The sequence below is a fragment of the Galeopterus variegatus genome, unplaced genomic scaffold (assembly GCF_000696425.1).
Source record: "Galeopterus variegatus unplaced genomic scaffold, G_variegatus-3.0.2 Scaffold570, whole genome shotgun sequence".
In the NCBI taxonomy this organism is placed as follows: domain Eukaryota; kingdom Metazoa; phylum Chordata; class Mammalia; order Dermoptera; family Cynocephalidae; genus Galeopterus; species Galeopterus variegatus.
The window spans coordinates 628208-644922 of record NW_007726681.1 but is presented as its reverse complement, the minus strand read 5'-3'; the positions used below and the strand labels follow the sequence as shown (position 1 = coordinate 644922).

Here is a 16715-nt window from a genome sequence, read left to right as displayed (position 1 = left end):
CAGGGGCCCCGCCGGACAGCGGGCAGCGGACAGCGCCTCGCTCGCACTGACCCTCGGCCGGCCGGCGGCCCCACGCACCCGGGACGGTGTCAGGGGCGCACACAGCCCTGATACGTAACTAGCGTGAATGAAGTTTTCCAAATTTTTATTATTTAATGCAGATTGCTTTTCCTTTAGGGTTTCCGCAGGAGTGTGGCCAAAATGAGGTAGTTGTAACCTACTTTAGGTGAATTTCCAACTGCACTTTACAGCACTCGTTGGGTGCTCTTCAAGTAGAATCACCTTTTTTTTTTTTTTTCGGATTCAGTTTCCAGGTGAACTTTGATGCAGTTTGGATTGTTTCCTTTGTTGACTGCATCTCGGAGCTTTCCCGCTAAATCATACTTTGACCGTGGGAGTTTCCGGAGAGACGGTCTTCCAGGCCACCTGTGCATCACGGTAGCATCAGGGTAGCTTGGTTTTAGTAGAGTCTTAATTTGATTTTGAAAATGCTCAGAAACCTTAAGCTTCTCTAGGGCAGTTTTATTTCTATTACATCATGTTGCGTGGTGGAAGTACATCCTTGGTCTCTGTAAGGAACAAGTCGTAAGTTCCCTGTGAAATTTTTTTTTCCACAAGAAATTTTTAAGGATTCCTATTTCTTTAGCACAAAATTAGAAGCATTAAGAGCTCTCTGGAAGTCACCATTCATTAAAAATTATCTCACATTCGCGTCTGTCCTCTCCGTATTCCAGTGCCTCCTGGAATATTGGTCTTAACTTGAATGATTGAGCATGTTCACTCTGATTGTAAGCTTTAAGTCAGGTTTCATCATGCCCATAAGAAGGATTTGTAATGAAACATGCAGAGGGGCAGAGTAATGGCAGCAGTGTCTTGTGCGAAAAAAAGGTTTCAAAAGTAGAGTGGTAACACAAATCCATTCCCTTTTGCTAAACAGTGTGATTGTGTTTATGATTATTTTAGAACCTGACTGCTTGTGTAGTTGGGGAATGCTTATGTAGGCTGTTAGCTGTGTCAGAAATAGCCGTTCCCTCAAAATACTTGTTAGTAGGAACCAATCAGTTGAAGAGCTCTTTGGTGGAAAAGCAATAAATAGGTAATTTGGGATGCAAACTAGCCCCGCCTTAGTAAACCTCTGATGAAACTGAATTGTGTGGCTCCCTTCCGTCTGTAGATGTGGCTTTAAGTCCCTTTCTGCTTGATGGGTGCAATTTTTTTCTGGAATGATGGGGATTCTTAGAAGAGAGCTGTGGAGTGGCCTTTTTCACATTTTGAACCAGGTTGTGTTTGGCTTAAGGAAAACCTGAATTGTACTTTTAAAAGATGGGCAATTTTGGGCTGGCCCGTGGCTCACTTGGGAGAGCGTGGTGCTGACAACACAAAGTCAAGGATTAAGATCCCCTTACCAGTCATCTAAGATCCCCTTACCAGTCATCTTTAAAAAAGAAAAAAAAAAAATGGGCAATTTTAGTTTCAGCTTAGAAATGAATGTGTGTCTGGGTGAAGTAGATAATTTTAAGTCCTATTACAGAATTTCTTGGGAGAGCGTGGTGCTGACAACACAAAGTCAAGGATTAAGATCCCCTTACCAGTCATCTTTAAAAAAGAAAAAAAAAATGGGCAATTTTAGTTTCAGCTTAGAAATGAATGTGTGTCTGGGTGAAGTAGATAATTTTAAGTCCTATTACAGAATTAAAAAAAAAATTCCTTTGTACCACTGATTAGTGGAGAGCTAATTAGGTGCTTAGGGATTTCTTAGTTCTGAGAATTGCTGCATCCTTTTGGAAACAATTCTAAATATATAATTTTAATTTTTCTATTACCCACATAGCCTTAAGTTTATTTTCTTAGGTAGTTTAAGTACGTTTCAGACTTGTTTTGAAATTTCAAGTATAAATACCAAAAATCGTGTTTACATTAATTCTTGCATTGAAGGATTTTTTTAATTTTGATGGTTTTATCTGTCAGTTTAGTACTAATTCATGTGATTAATGATCTGTGGAGAATAGAGCTGGGAGCATAGACTCTTTGAAAGCTAATAGTGCAGAGGTCATTCTTTAAAGACCTATATCCAATTTGAAAGAATCCTGAATTGTGTATTTTGGCATCTTTAGGGATTTATCTTTTTTGTTGTTTTTACGCTACTGTGGAAAATATTGTGAACCTCTTTGTTCAGCCACACAGCTGCAAAAGGGTTGAAAGTCACTAGTTTAAGGATCTTTTCAGAAGAGTTTTGAAAACTCTTTATAGCTTATAGCAGTCAAGCAGAAACCCACTCAGCAATAAACTCAAAGATCCCTTGAACTCACGTGAAGAACATGTTTTCGATTAAAAAAAAGTTTTAAAGATAACTTTTGTATTCTGCTATTAAATTGGATCTTGTTATTGGCAAGTAGTTGTATTCGTGACTATGGTCCTTGTCTTTAACTTTATTACTAAAATGCATTGGAGGTATATCATAGCTAAAGTCAGATAGCTGACTAATAGTGTCCATAAGTAAACATAAATTAGTATCTTCTAATTGCATATTTACATTTTTAACATTTATATGTGTTAGAGGTCATTAGCAAAGGATATTCCCTTTTGATGAGTTCTGTACTTTTTTTTATCCCTAGTGCAATTTCTCTTTACGTTTTAATTTTTTCCCTCTCTTCCACTCAATCAATATTTATTGAACACTTAACTATGTGTCAAGCAGTATTTTATATTTTAGGCCCTGGGACAGAATAGTGAATACAACTAAAATCTTTGCTGTCTTGTAGATGACATTTTAATGTTTAATTATTTTCCTTCTATTCCTGTTTGGTTGGAGTTTTTATTAGGCAGGTTGGTAAATTTTATAAAATTCTAGAAATAAAAATCCCCATCTTTTTATGAAATTAAGAACTTCAACAAAAATAAACAAGCAAATTAAGAGCTAGAAATATATAACTGCTGATTACTGATAACATTGAGTAACACTATCTCATATATAAAGATACTATTCCTAATCCACCAGTGGAAGGGTAGGGTAGAGTGGGTTATGTGCCCCCTGGATGACCAGTGGCAGCAACTAAAATAGCTCCCTCATAAACTGGGTTTCTTTCTTTGACACCGGAGTTAATGATACAAAGTGGTGTGTAGCCCCTATTTTGGTTCTTAGTACATTTTGATTTTGAAGTTGTGCATTTTAGTGACGTTTAGGGTTAAGGCCCCATTCTTCCAGAGTGTGGATGAAAACACTCTTAGAAATATGTGTTTAAGCACAAATGGGAACAAATTAAAGTGTTTGAGTCCATATCTAGTGTCCCACTGAGCACTATGCTGGGGAGGGGCATGCACAGATAATTAAAAATGGTCCTTTTTCCTGATGCACACCCAGTCTAGTGGGGCAAACAAACCTCTGTGGAAATACCATATGCCAGTATGAGAAATGCCCTACTGGTGGCATTATAAAGCCATGTGCTGTGTAGACAAGGATGCAGGTATTTCTGCCCAGTGGAGTCAGGAAAACCTATGGAAAGGAGTTGTCGTAGGAAGAGGGTTTTTAGGATAAAGAGGTGTTTGGATAAATAGTCACGTAGGTGGGAGAAAGAACATTTTGAGTAGAGAAAATAACTTGAACAGAGGCGTGGTAGAAATTTGAACACTGAAGTTAGTTATTACAGTGATATCAGATCATTTAAGTAATAATGACATAAGTGTGTTTTCAGTTCTTTAAATCTGATTCTGGTTTTTCTTATTTTTAGTATATGTTGAGTTTACTATAAATTGGCACCTGTAATGTTGGTGCACTTTTGCTTTTGTTTTATTAACTTTATTCATACTGATTTAATAATGGGGCAGGTTTGTTGCTGCTTTTTATTAAAATGAGTGATCCTAACTCTTTTAATTTTATTTTAGATTATAGCATTTGATGAGCTGAAGACTGATTACAAGAATCCTATAGACCAGTGTAATACCCTGAATCCTGTAAGTTATAATATAGGATTTATCTTTAGATTTTTAAAATGTGTTCGTTTTTAACTTGATATAATTTGAAAAGGGCCAATATTCTCAGTATCATGATATATTTGTACTTTTTGAAGTAGGCAGAATTAAAAAAATATTCTTTTTCCTGTCATGCTTGACTATTATTAATCTACTTGTGATCTTGTCAGCTGTCATACTAACATTCTTCCAATCTGCTTTTTACATTGTCGGCCAAAGACAGTTGAAAAGGTCAAAAAGATTAAAAGAGTCAAAATTGCATTAAAGGTGTGTACTGCTTTTTAGTTTAATGTTTTAATGCTACATTCATTTCATGGGGAGGGTTAGGGCATTTGTATTTGTAATGTTTTGTTCAGTGTGCTCGTTCATATGCCTGTTGAGGTTTATGATTTCATGAAATTTCATATTTTATGCAAATGTTTGCTTGCTGACCCAGTCAAGTAGGGAAAGCTGTTAAATGCTTATGCATTTTTTAAATGTAATAGCCATAGGCACTTTGGTATTAATTTACTTGTATTTGGTGCATTGTTTGAAAGTTGGTTAACATAAAATGACTTTAATAGATGGTGAGATTATTCCTGGGTGTGACTTTTTGTGAGGCAGTATGCCAGTGGAATCTTCAGTACTGATTTTGCCTTCCATGTCTAGTTTTATCTGTGGTTATGTGGTGTTCTGGAATAAATTAATTCAGTCTTTCAGCTGATGTTTATTCAGAGACTTTTAGGTGGATAAGTCTGTTCTGGGGCTCTGGAATCTTGCAGTAATGCTGTCCTTTGGACTCCTGGTGCTAGAGTTTTGTAGTAACAATTTGTATATCAATGTCTACATAGTCATTTCTAGTGTATATCCACTCTAAATTTCTAAAACAGGCTTGTCTTAAACTAAGTTCTGTGCTGTGATGGATTTTGTGATAATGTGGCTGCATTGTGCTTAGGGTTTTATATATATTTTACCTCACTTAGGAAGGTTCTCCTGTAGTCTGTAGGTTTGATTTTGCTTGATTGGCCAAGTGAAAGGTTGTTTGTAAGAAACCAGTGGGTATGTCTTCAAGAAATAGAATACAGTAAAAATTACTTAATGAAGATGAGAATTTGTGGAGGCTTTGGTAGTGTAAAACTAATGCACTAACATGGTAGAGGGATTTTGTTTGGAAAAGTCTAGAAAGTCAGTTTGCTACATTATCATTGTTTCCCAGTTAATGTGAATGATGGAATAGATTTCTAGTTTGTGGAGAATGGTTAAGTAAGACTTAATGTAGGTACAGCTAAAAGTATTAACTTACTAGCTGTTTCTCTGCTCTTATGAAACAAAACATGAGAAGATGAATCTACCTTCTCCAGAAAGTTGTAAGTGTTCATTGTAAAACATCTTAACCTTAGTAGTTGAAACTGATTGTTACCAAGAAATAAAGAAACTGAAATTGCTCCTTATGACAGTTGTTTGTTAATAGTATTCTATGCTCTTTGGCTTTTCATTACTTCAAGTAACTAGACAATGCTGAGGGTAATAATAGCTGAAATCAGATGAGGACTTTCCTGGGTGCCAGGCTGTGTGCTAAGCATTTTACCTTGATTTTTTTCATTCAATTCTCATGACAGTCCTAAGAGGTAGGTAATGTTCTCATGAGTAGGAGAGTAAACTGAGGCTTTGTGAGGTTAAAGTACTTTGCCCAAGGTTACACAGCTATGGTACAGCCAGAATTTGAACTGAGATAGCCTGATTTTTGAAGCTCAAGATCTTGTATTTCCCTAATTTACTGTAAATTTAAGAGGGACTAATTTCATTTTAACATATAATGTGTGATTTTTGGCTTTTCTTAATGGAAAGAAGTTCTCACTGAGAAAAGACATGTGTTTGGGACTCCCTAATGTTTCAGTAGGTTGGAAGGATGTTTTTACAGCAGCGTAAGTTGCGTTTTGCATCGGGTGCCGATAATTGGCTGAATAGCAGTGCATCTGACAGTTTTCCCTATTTAAAGTTGTTTTGACAGTTCTGCCAAAGTATGGGGGAAGACAGATACCATTTTTTAAAAAATGTGAACTTTAAGAAGAGAATATTCTGTTTTGCATGTTTGAGTACTATCATTTCAGCCATATTTGCATGTGGTATTTTTTCTGGATACTAGTTTTTGTGTAAACTTTGATTCCCAAATGTGTAATTTTTGTGCCACTTATGGGGACATTTTATTATTAAAGAATGATGATTGGTTTTTATAACAGATGCATAATGTTTCTGAACTTTTTTTTTGAGGAGAAGGAGTGAGTGTGATGTTTGTTTCATATCAGAACTGGTAGAATTGCAGATTATCTTTTAACACTCTTATTAAAGTATATTGTTTTAGCAATGGGTGGTCATGCTTTCAAAATCATTCCCCACACCTCAGAATTGCAGATTATCTTTTAACACTCTTATTAAAGTATATTGTTTTAGCAATGGGTGGTCATGCTTTCAAAATCATTCCCCACACCTCAGACTGTAAGTGTAAGATGAAACCTTGCATGATGGTTTGTTTGTTAGGTATCAGTTGGCTTTAGAGGGTTGAAATAGGCTTATTATATTTTAAAGAAAAACTCTATAATTTAAACTAGTATTATAAAAGCAGTCCTGTTGCACCCAACAAAATATATTTTTCTTGGTTTGTACTGGTGTACTCATTGAGTTTTAAATATGTCCTGTGGACATTTTCTTGTTTAGAGAACTTTGATCTTAAACAGATGCTAGCTTAAAAGGCTATATTATTTACAAGTTTATATACATATGTAGAGTTTATCTTTTGTTATTTATTATGGTGCTTAAGTTTGTAGAAAATATCTGGTTAGTGGTGTAAAGAAGTCGGTTTTACTGGAATTTCATTTAAAATAGTATTCATTAAAAAGTTCGCTCTGTAGCTTTAAATTGGAAAAAGTAATTTGGGATAGTTAGAAAGTGGGATTCAATATGTAGTAAAATTATATTATTTCTATGATCATGGTTCCCCCTCAGGAAATATCTGATAATATTTAAGATTCATGTGATTTTAATTTGGTATTAAGTAAACACTTGAAAAGCTGGCTTTGTAGCTGTGACTTTTGGGAGCTTTGGCTGAAACTTGCAGTGAAAGGTTTTGATATTTTTATTTAACAAAGGCATTAGGCTGAAATCTTCAGGGTAAGAAACATAATTTAAAATAAAGCATTAACTCTTGGTCATTTTATAAAAAGCATTTTGCTCGAATTAATTTTTCCTCACTTGATACTACCTACATTCAAAAGGTTTATTTTGTTTTTGAGTTCTGGGCTTCTACTGGTCTTCTGCTGTGTCTGTAGCATCTCCTTGGCAAGCAGGTGCAAAGAAACAGAAAGGCCATGTAAGAACGGGAACTCAGGAACCTGGAAGATTCTAATGTCATCGTTAAGAACTCAGTCTTTTCCCTCCTGCCTTGCAGAAAGCACTTTGTTTGCATTTGTGTGTATTAGTGTTCTTCCCCTTGACTGCTGAGATTATTGGCTGATTGGCTTTCCGTTGAAAAATTACTTTTATGGTAATGTGATGTGTTTTGCTAAATAGTGTATATGTAGCATTCCTGGTTACTGTTAAAGGCTTAAAAACACTAATGCATAAACTTCTGAAGGGGAGTTTTGTTTTTGTGAATTTTTTTATATCATGTTGCATGTGGTCAGATACCTCATTTTTGTATTTTTATCATTGTTGAACAGTGGAAAGAAAAAGTATTCCTCTTGGTTAGCAAATAATCTGTGAACAACCTGGGTGGTAACTTTGTGTAATTCAACCTGTTTCTGTAAGAATTTGAGTTTTAAGTTTTAAGACATATCTTTTAGTGCAAACTGTATCCTCTGGTCAGTTTGCTTGTACTCCTGGTTTTAGTAAACAGTTTAATGAAACCTCAGTAGCATCTGTCATTTCTGATCCTAAGAAAACAGTGATTTTTCATTATGGAAATTTGGTTGCCACCTGCTTTCCAGATTAGCAGTTGACTTAATGCCAAGGCTTTGTGATAACTGGCTTGTATTTTTCTTCCAGCTTGTACTTCCAGAGTACCTCATCCATGCTTTCTTCTGTGTCATGTTTCTTTGTGCAGCAGAGTGGCTTACACTGGGTCTCAATATGCCCCTCTTGGCATATCATATTTGGAGGTAATATTTAGATATACTTTTAATATTTTTCCTAATTAAATTTTAATTATACTGTGGTTGATATGGTATGCCAGTCACCTAAGTGAAAATTGAAAGTTAGTTGATATTTATTTAAAAAAAGTCATGTGTACACCTGTGCAACCACCACCCAGCTCAAGATAGACAATAGTTCCTGCCCCATCCCAGTCAATTACCTGTTACCCTCCGCACCTCTATAAACTTCGCTTAGTGTTGCTTGTCTTTGAACTTCACATAAATCAAAACGTACAGTGTGTGTCTAACTTCTTTCCCCATGTTTACTTTATAACTCTAAATAAATTTGGTTATTTTTAAAGATAATCATATTTCATAACTTGTAATAGTTATCTCTCCCTGTATAGAGTTAGAGTTTTTTGTTTTAAATTGGCATGTCAAAATCTCATTGCTCTTGATTTTAGGAAAAATCTATTGAAGAAGTATTTAGAAGTAAAGTGGTATTACATCTGTTACTGTCTCTGAAATGTGTCAGAAAAAAATTTGTTCTTAAAGACAAACAAGAGGGCCGGCCCGGTGGCGCACTGCTACAGTGCGCCGCTTGGGAGCGCGGCGGCACTCCCGCCGAGGGTTCGGATCCCACATACAGACCGGTTCCCGCTCACTGGCTGAATGAGGTGTGGGTGCAACACTGAGGGTTGCGATCCATTGCCGGACACGAAAAAAGACAAAAAGGAAAAAAAAAAAAAGACAAGAAAGAGAAGGATTAAGCAAGTGTGGTACGTGTGAATACTTGGAATATCTGGGTGAAGGATTCTTGCATCTCTTCTATAAGTCCAAAATTATGTGAAGATACAAAGTTAAAAGGGGGGTTACAGGTTAGCTCACTCCATTAGAGCTGATAACACCAAGGTCAAGGGTTGAGATCCCCATACTGGCCGCCACCAGAAAGGCCTTATTTTTTTTTACAATTATTTCTGGTTTTTTTTTTTTTTTTTAAATTTCTGAAAATGCAGAAACCTGATGTGACTTGTTTAGCTGTCCTATTCTGCTCACTTCGGGCTCTAGTTTTTAAATTAAGATGGTAAAAGGGAAGAGTTTCACCTGTATAAGAACAATATGTTTTTCCGTATGAATCACCTCTCATTGTAGTAAGTGTGTGAGGAGAAAAACCCTCTTTCCCATCCCGAAGTTTTGCTGCCCTTTCTGAGTGGCTAATAGACTGTGTTTATTCCAGGTATATGAGTAGACCCGTGATGAGTGGACCAGGACTGTATGACCCTACAACCATCATGAATGCAGATATTCTAGCATATTGTCAGAAAGAAGGATGGTGCAAATTAGCTTTTTATCTTCTAGCATTTTTTTACTACCTATATGGGTAAGTTTGAAAAATACAATGAAAGTACGATTTCACTTTGCTGCCTAAAAAGTTTGCAGGCATTTTGGTCTTGACACTTTAAAATCCACTTGAAGAATAACTTAGTGTCTTGAATGGTGGTAACAAGTGGTGGCACAGAGCACACCAGCAAATTCACACACATTCAATGTGACACACAGTGGTACTTGTCAAGGCAGCAAACTGGCATGCAGCCAGAGGCAGAGTTTGGTCAAGGATGCTGCTTCCTAAGTTTTCAGACACACACACATTCAGTTGGTAAAGGACCGTCATTCTGCTTGACAAAGTGATGGTATCAAGAGGGTAAGGCTGTGTGAGTTTGTAAAAAAAATTTCTAATTGGCTTCATTGTCTCTCCAGAGTTTGTATTTATTTCTTTCCTTATTTTTTATAAGCTCTGTGCTCTGCCTTTTGTTTGCTGGTTTGCTTGATCTGAACAGGATGAATGAAGGAAGTTCTACCTCACAGGGTGGTTGCAGTTACCAATTTTTCTTCTTTCATACCGTGATAGGCTCATATCATTGTTCCTCTAGGTCAGGGTTTCTCAATTTTGGCACTGTTGATATTCTGGGCTGGACAATTCTTTGTTGTGGGAGGCTGTCCTGTACATTGTAGGATGTTTGGCATCACCCCTGGCCTCTACCCACTACATGACAGTACTACCTCACACTCCCATGCGTGACAACCAAAAATGTGTCTGGACATTGCCAAATGACCCCCTGTGGAGCAGAGTTGCCCTGCTTGAGAACCACTGCTGTAGGTGTACTGTAGATGGAGTGAAATGTTTATTACAATTAGAAAAGGACATTGTTAAGTGTGAAGTTATAGTTTTTCTTTAATCTATATAAATATATTTATCTCTTATTGATATGTATTCAATTGGAGAAGGCTTTCTATCTGATTTTCAAAATATAAAAAAAAATTAGCTGTGTAAGATGAAATTGTTGAAATAATTAAGCTTCCGTTCCCTCTCCTTTTTGTTACTTACAAACTTGCTAAGTATCATATGATAGGCTTATATTCATATTTCTCTGTATATCATATGTTTTCATTATAGAAAAGGATGAATGAAGTGTTAGGCTGAAATTTAGGAAAAAGGTATTTTTATGCTTTTAGAGGCTATAACTTTGAAATTGAGTACCCTTCTGTGTATCTACAGATGTTGTTTGTGTATGAAACAGATACTGAATAGGTTCTGAAAAGTAAAATTCCATGTGTCATTCTAATTTCCTGTTCATTTTCATTTTTTAAGTTTCCATAACAAATGTCTGGAACAGTGCTGGCATATCATAGTCACTTAAAGCATATTTATTGAAAGAAAACGAATGATTAAATAAGTGATAAAGTTGGAGATATGCAGTTGTGGGATAATGTTCACCAGGATATTGGTAGCACTAGGACATTTTTTCTGTTTTAAAATTGTCAAGTTTGTTCAGCTCCTTGCTTTGCATTTCCTTGTAGAGATACATGCTTTTTGAACCGTGCCCCTATGCCTTTCTCACATCATTCTTTATGCAGAATTGCCCTTGTCAGTTCATAAGCCTAAATCAAATAGTTACTGCCATTTATGTTGCTGGTTTGTCCGCTTTTCTTTTTTAACCCCGTTGCTATTGCTTAGAGCATTTCTCTGATGGGAAAGTTGCTTAATTGATCAATCCCTTCTATAAAATGGGAATAGTAACAGTCCCTGCCTCCTAGTACTGCTTGGAGGATTAAGTGAGATGATGCATATGAAAGACCTAACAGAGGGCCTGGCACAAAGTAAGCCTTCCAAAGATGCTCACGCCTATTATTAGATACAATTCCAGAGCAGTGTGGTGTTTGGAATTGCTTCTCAAAGCTCCGATCCCCATTAAGCTTTCAGCTGTGCTGTTCTACTTGCTAAAATTGGAAAGGAAGTAGGGGACAGCTATAGCACATGCACTGAGCCAAGTCCTATGTTAGGCAAAAGTCCATCAACGCAAATTAAAATCAGATTGTGAACTTGTCATTAGTCTTTTCATTTTCCATGATACTATTTCGCTATATAAAGCAGACTCAACTTTTTTGTGCTCTTAATTTTTATAATTAGGAATGTTTGAATTAACAGCTTTCTTCTTCTTTTCATTTATCTTCTAGCATTTTTTTACTACCTATATGGCATGATCTATGTTCTGGTGAGCTCTTAGAACAACACACAGAAGAATTGGTCCAGTTAAGTGCATGCAAAAAGCCACCACATGAAGGGATTCTATCCAGCAAGATCCAAGAGTAGCCTATGGAATCTGATCAGTTACTTTAAAAAATGACTCCTTATTTTTTAAATGTTTCCACATTTTTTGCTTGTGGAAAGAGTGTTTTCATATGTTATACTCAGATAAAGAATTTAAATGGAATTACGTACACGTTAATATAAAATGATTACCTCTGGTGTTGACAGGTTTGAACTTGCACTCCTTAAGGAACAGCCATAATCCTCTGAATGATTGTGTTAATTTCTGACTGTCCTTAGTCCATTCGAAGTTTTGTTTATAGGAACTTGTAGAGCTCATTTTGGTTTTATTGAAATGCCATCTAATTATAAATTAGCAGTAGATATCAGGTGCTTCTGATGAGCTGAAAATGTATATCTGACTTGTGGGAAACTTCATGGGTTTCCTCGTCTATGCTGTAGATGACTATATATGGATACATTTACAAAAATAAGAATAGTGGGATTTTTTTTTTCCCTTTGACTTGAATATTATCCCTGAAAATTGCATGAATGAGAGATTTCCTATATTTCCATCAGAGTTGCTTTAATTCTTAAGCATAAGTGAACATGATATAAAAATATATGCTGAATTACTTGTGAAGAATGCATTTAAAGCTATTTTAAATGGTTGTAAGACATTACTTACTAAGAAATTGGTTATGCTTACTGTTCTAATCTGGTGGCAAAGGTATTCTTAAGAATTTGCAAGTACTTTAGATATTCAAAACTGAATGAGAGAAAATTGTATAACCATCCTACTGTTCCTTTAGTGCAATATAATAAAATTCTGAAATAAAGACTTATTTTCAAGTGCATTGTTTTAAAGATTATGAATAGCTATTTCTTAAACTTGTTTAATCCATAGTAAAGACATTACTGTCATTTTTTTAAAAAAATAGTAGAGTATTGTGGTTTTTCTTAAAAATACCATGCCTGAATCTAAAAAGGAAGGTTTTTAAATGGCCAAGCACATTACCCTCTGTTGTCATTTGACAGGATTCATAAACGTTGATGGCACAGCATCATCATTTCTTTTACTGGTTAAACAAAATTACTGTGGCATCTCAAATGTTTTAATTTTTTTTTTTTTCCTTTTTGAAACAGCTGGTTTTAAGATAAAACAATTTGTAAATTTGAGGTTTTGCTGTTACTTGTAAGGCAGGTAAATTAAGGCTTGCATGTTTTTGTAAACATTCTTGTGCTTTATTTGGGATGAGGAAGTTGAGGCAAATGAAAATAGTATAAGTGGTTTAGAACTTTCTTGAATGATGGATCAGAGAAAGAAAACCGATATATAGAAATTTCACATAATGATCAAGGGAGTTTATGGATATGTTTGTGGAAGTCTGAGAACTTCTTGAATTAGATGCTGTTTTATTCTCTACTAGTGAAAAAGAGCTTTGAAATAATGCTTCCCCACCTTTGGGAGAATAGCTGTTACTGTTTTGAGAGTGGGTTATGGGAGTGAGTGTGGTGAAGAAGAGAACGTAGAATCAGAAGAGCTAGGAGAGTCGAACTGTTGCATAACAAGGAAGGCGTTAGAGACCTTGTATGTTATAGTCTGGAGGACATCTACAGGGATCTCTTTGTCAGTTCTTGCATAAATTATTGAGTACTTGGCACTGAAGACTCATGCTTTGAATACAAGCAATCATTCAGATTTTAATCCACCTAAGTAATATCATCACCCTTTCCTCATTTTTCTTTTTTGTTCACAAGTACTTTTGATCATGAGAGACCTAGATGAGACAAATCTATAATCCAGATAGATTACTTGGGGCTGTTACTTTAGTATTTGTGAATTTTCGTGAACCCTTGCTGTCTCTTAGCAAATGCTACTTTATAAGTTTTAACAAACATCCTTTTAATTATCTATCCTAGAATATTCTCCAGGAGTAATGCAAAGTTTATTGGTTGGAATTTGTGGAAGTCACTTTTCTCATCCTTCCAAAATTAGATATGTAGTCCTCAGCTGATTCCTCAAAGATGATTGACAGTGAGGTTTCCCCAGCTCAGTGGTAGATTGTTAGCCTCTAGGCATGTAAATGTTTAGAAGATTGAATACCTGGATGCTCTCAAAATATCTACCCACCTTTACCTTTTCAGTGTTTTTTTAAAAAATTAGGTCATTTACAAAGAGAAAGCAGAAACGAAGTACCTGAATTTGATAATAACCCACAGGCTATTTTCTTTGTTCTGAGTTTAATTTCTTCCCCACATTAATCTATTTGGAGTGGCCCTAGCCTTACTTCTATTATTTCTGCTGGTTCAGCTGAGGCATAGTTAGCCCAGGTTTATAATCCTTTCCAGTTTATATCAGATAATCCCTGTGTAGTGACAGCTATTTGTTTGGGTATTTTTCTTCCTTGTTATAATGACTTTTGATATTATGTGCTTTATCTTTAAGAGCTTTTCAACTCTCAGAAACCATTTTCCCATTTGTGCCTATTTTATTGCATCTAGTGTAACACTTTGGGTATATCTATACCAAAAATTTTTTGTTGCTATGGATTCTACAGATTCTTCTGGATTAAAAATCTTATATAATACATGTAGTCTGTTTAGCAGTTATTCTACTGAGTAATAATACTATATCATGGCAATATTTCTCTGTCGTACCAAGGAGCTGTAGGATAGAAACTATTTAAATGTTATTGATGATGTTTCATGGTTTTCACAATGCTTAAGTGATATTCCCCACTCCCTATTCCAGGGTAGAGGAGAGTTTGGTCTCAGGCTGAAGTCTGAATTATTTTTTATAGGAAAAAGATGTGATAGGAAATGACCTGACAATCCACTTTTGAAATGTATTGCGTATTAGTAAAACATTTTTGAAGTCTCACCAGTTATTCTGTGAACCGCCAGAGTTACCAGTCAGGTTCAGATACCCAGGTTATGGTCTATCACAAGGCAGTTTGTAGCATGTGCCTCTTTTAAAGCCTAAAGTATTTTTCAGCTTGAGACCACTCATGGTAATAGCTCTCATAGAACTCCTCCTGCTTCCCAAATCAGCATATTTTGAGGCTATGTCAAATATTTACATAGAAAGGAAATAGAGCTGTATGTGCTTTGAAACTGGCAAAATATTTTCCTTTGTACAACACTTTTCTTTTTCTCCACTTATATGTTTATGAATATTGTTCATGGTATATTATTGCCATGGTACAGATAATGACTTCTGTAGTTCTCTTGTACCTTGCAGGGATGAGCTTTCATTTTAGGTGTGGCTGTATCATAGCAGTATGATATACCAATCCCATTCAAATAATGGTCTGTATTTATAAATATACATATAGTTTCCTTATGTCATTTACCATCCATAATGTGCATGTCTATATAATCATTTGTATAGTATAAATGTAAATAAAATTTTGATGGCAAAAATATTGTAAAACAACACTCTTCTTGGAGGGGGAAAGAAAAATATTGATACCTGTCTAGCATTGTTCGTAAAAGTTATTCATATTCATCCTTTTTGGAAACTATTAGTATTGTTAGTCTCAAATAATCTTAAGTTCTTTTGCTCAAATCAATCATTGATCTGCAGTCAGACCAGCAGCTAGTAAGTCTCTAGTACTAGTAATAGAGCTTAGAAAATGCTTCTGAACTAATACTTCAGAGTGATGCCAAGACAAAAAATGTGGTTCTTTTTCTGGATATATTGATTAGATTTCTTATAGCAATTTTACACTGACTAAAATTCAGAGTTGCAGAGCTAAATGTTTAAAAGGAGTAAATAACTGCTGCTTGTCCAGTTGGTTTTGGAAAATAGTATTAACCATATGAAGTGACTGATCTGTGGGGTTGGAGTAAAGGTTTTGTCCTGCATTAATTTTATTAATGCATATTGTAGATGTGTAGGTCATTTTGGCATGCAAAAGAATGAATTGCATCTTCAAATATGTTAATTTTATTGAACAGTGCTTTTTCTAAATATTTAAATTTATTTGGTTACTATGTTCATATATTCTGGAGAAGAAAAATTTCTTAAATAGATTAATGACTAGGTAGACCCTAAAACTATTAAGAGAAACATAAAATGTAGTTAGTTATCTATGCTCATGGTTTGTTAAAATCTAAGTTAACCATAATGGTGCTGTACCACTGTCCAAAGAAAATGTCCTTATAGCCCTACCTTACTCCTTAGAGCTTGCTTAGTTTGCTTTTGTATATTTAATAAAAACGGTCTCAAATGTTCTCTTGTGTAGTTTATGGATAATGGTTGAATCTTTGTGTTAATTGCACATGCAGCTATATCTGTGGTTTGTATATGACCAGGACCCTAAATTGTCCCTGCACCCTTATCCCCCATTGTTATGGGGGATGACATACAGGTTAGGCAGAAAAAATACGTTTCCTGAAATGTTAGAATTACATGTTATTAAACTTGACAATTATATTTCAGTAGTGACATCACAGGTTTCTCTGTTATGGATCACTGATGTTTTCCCTTAGTATTAGTTTAGCCAAGCATTTTAAATGTGGAAGGCTTAATTAGCACTTTCAGTGGAAGTTGAGATGCATGCATTTTGAAAATTTGATTATTAAAGGATTTCATTAATCCATGCCAATATTTTTCCTCCATTTTCCTAAGTATTAATGAATAAACTAAATATTTGTGTTGCAAGAAAGCTAATACAGATGATCCTCAACTTATGATGGGGTTATGTCCCAATAAACCCATCATAAATTGAAAATATGGTAAATTGAAAATGCATTCAATATACCTAACCTACTGAACATCATAGTTTTTAAAATTTTGATTATTATTAGCAAATTCATTATTACAAAATTGTGATTTTTCTTTATTCCCTGTACCTGATCTATCACTCCCCAAACTCTCTCCCTCCTTCTCCCCGTCTACTACCATGGGTTTGTTCTACCCTTATGAAAGTTCAACGTATTGTTGTAATCTATCAGTCCTTCCTTCCTTCCTTCCTTCCTTCCTTCCTTCCTTCCTTCCTTCCTTCCTTCCTTCCTTCCTTCCTTCCTTCCTTCCTTCCTTCCTT

General features: G+C 35.3%; 1 protein-coding gene across 1 annotated transcript; it reads left to right on the top strand.

Annotated features, from left to right (window-relative positions):
- Positions 1–3458: 3458 nt before the first annotated feature.
- On the top strand, positions 3459–10665 carry CNIH1 (cornichon family AMPA receptor auxiliary protein 1). Its single transcript, XM_008570124.1, has 5 exons — positions 3459–3464; positions 3883–3951; positions 7990–8102; positions 9313–9456; positions 10590–10665. The coding sequence occupies exons 1-5, from the start codon at positions 3459–3461 to the stop codon at positions 10663–10665; spliced, it is 408 nt and encodes a 135-aa protein (XP_008568346.1).
- Positions 10666–16715: the final 6050 nt, after the last annotated feature.

Bases quoted from the DNA above. Each gene is read 5' to 3' on its own strand.
- CNIH1 (XM_008570124.1), top strand. The intron at 3,952-7,989 runs GTAAGTTATAAT...TTTTTCTTCCAG, and splicing joins AGTGTAATACCCTGAATCCT to CTTGTACTTCCAGAGTACCT. The intron at 8,103-9,312 runs GTAATATTTAGA...TGTTTATTCCAG, and splicing joins TTGGCATATCATATTTGGAG to GTATATGAGTAGACCCGTGA.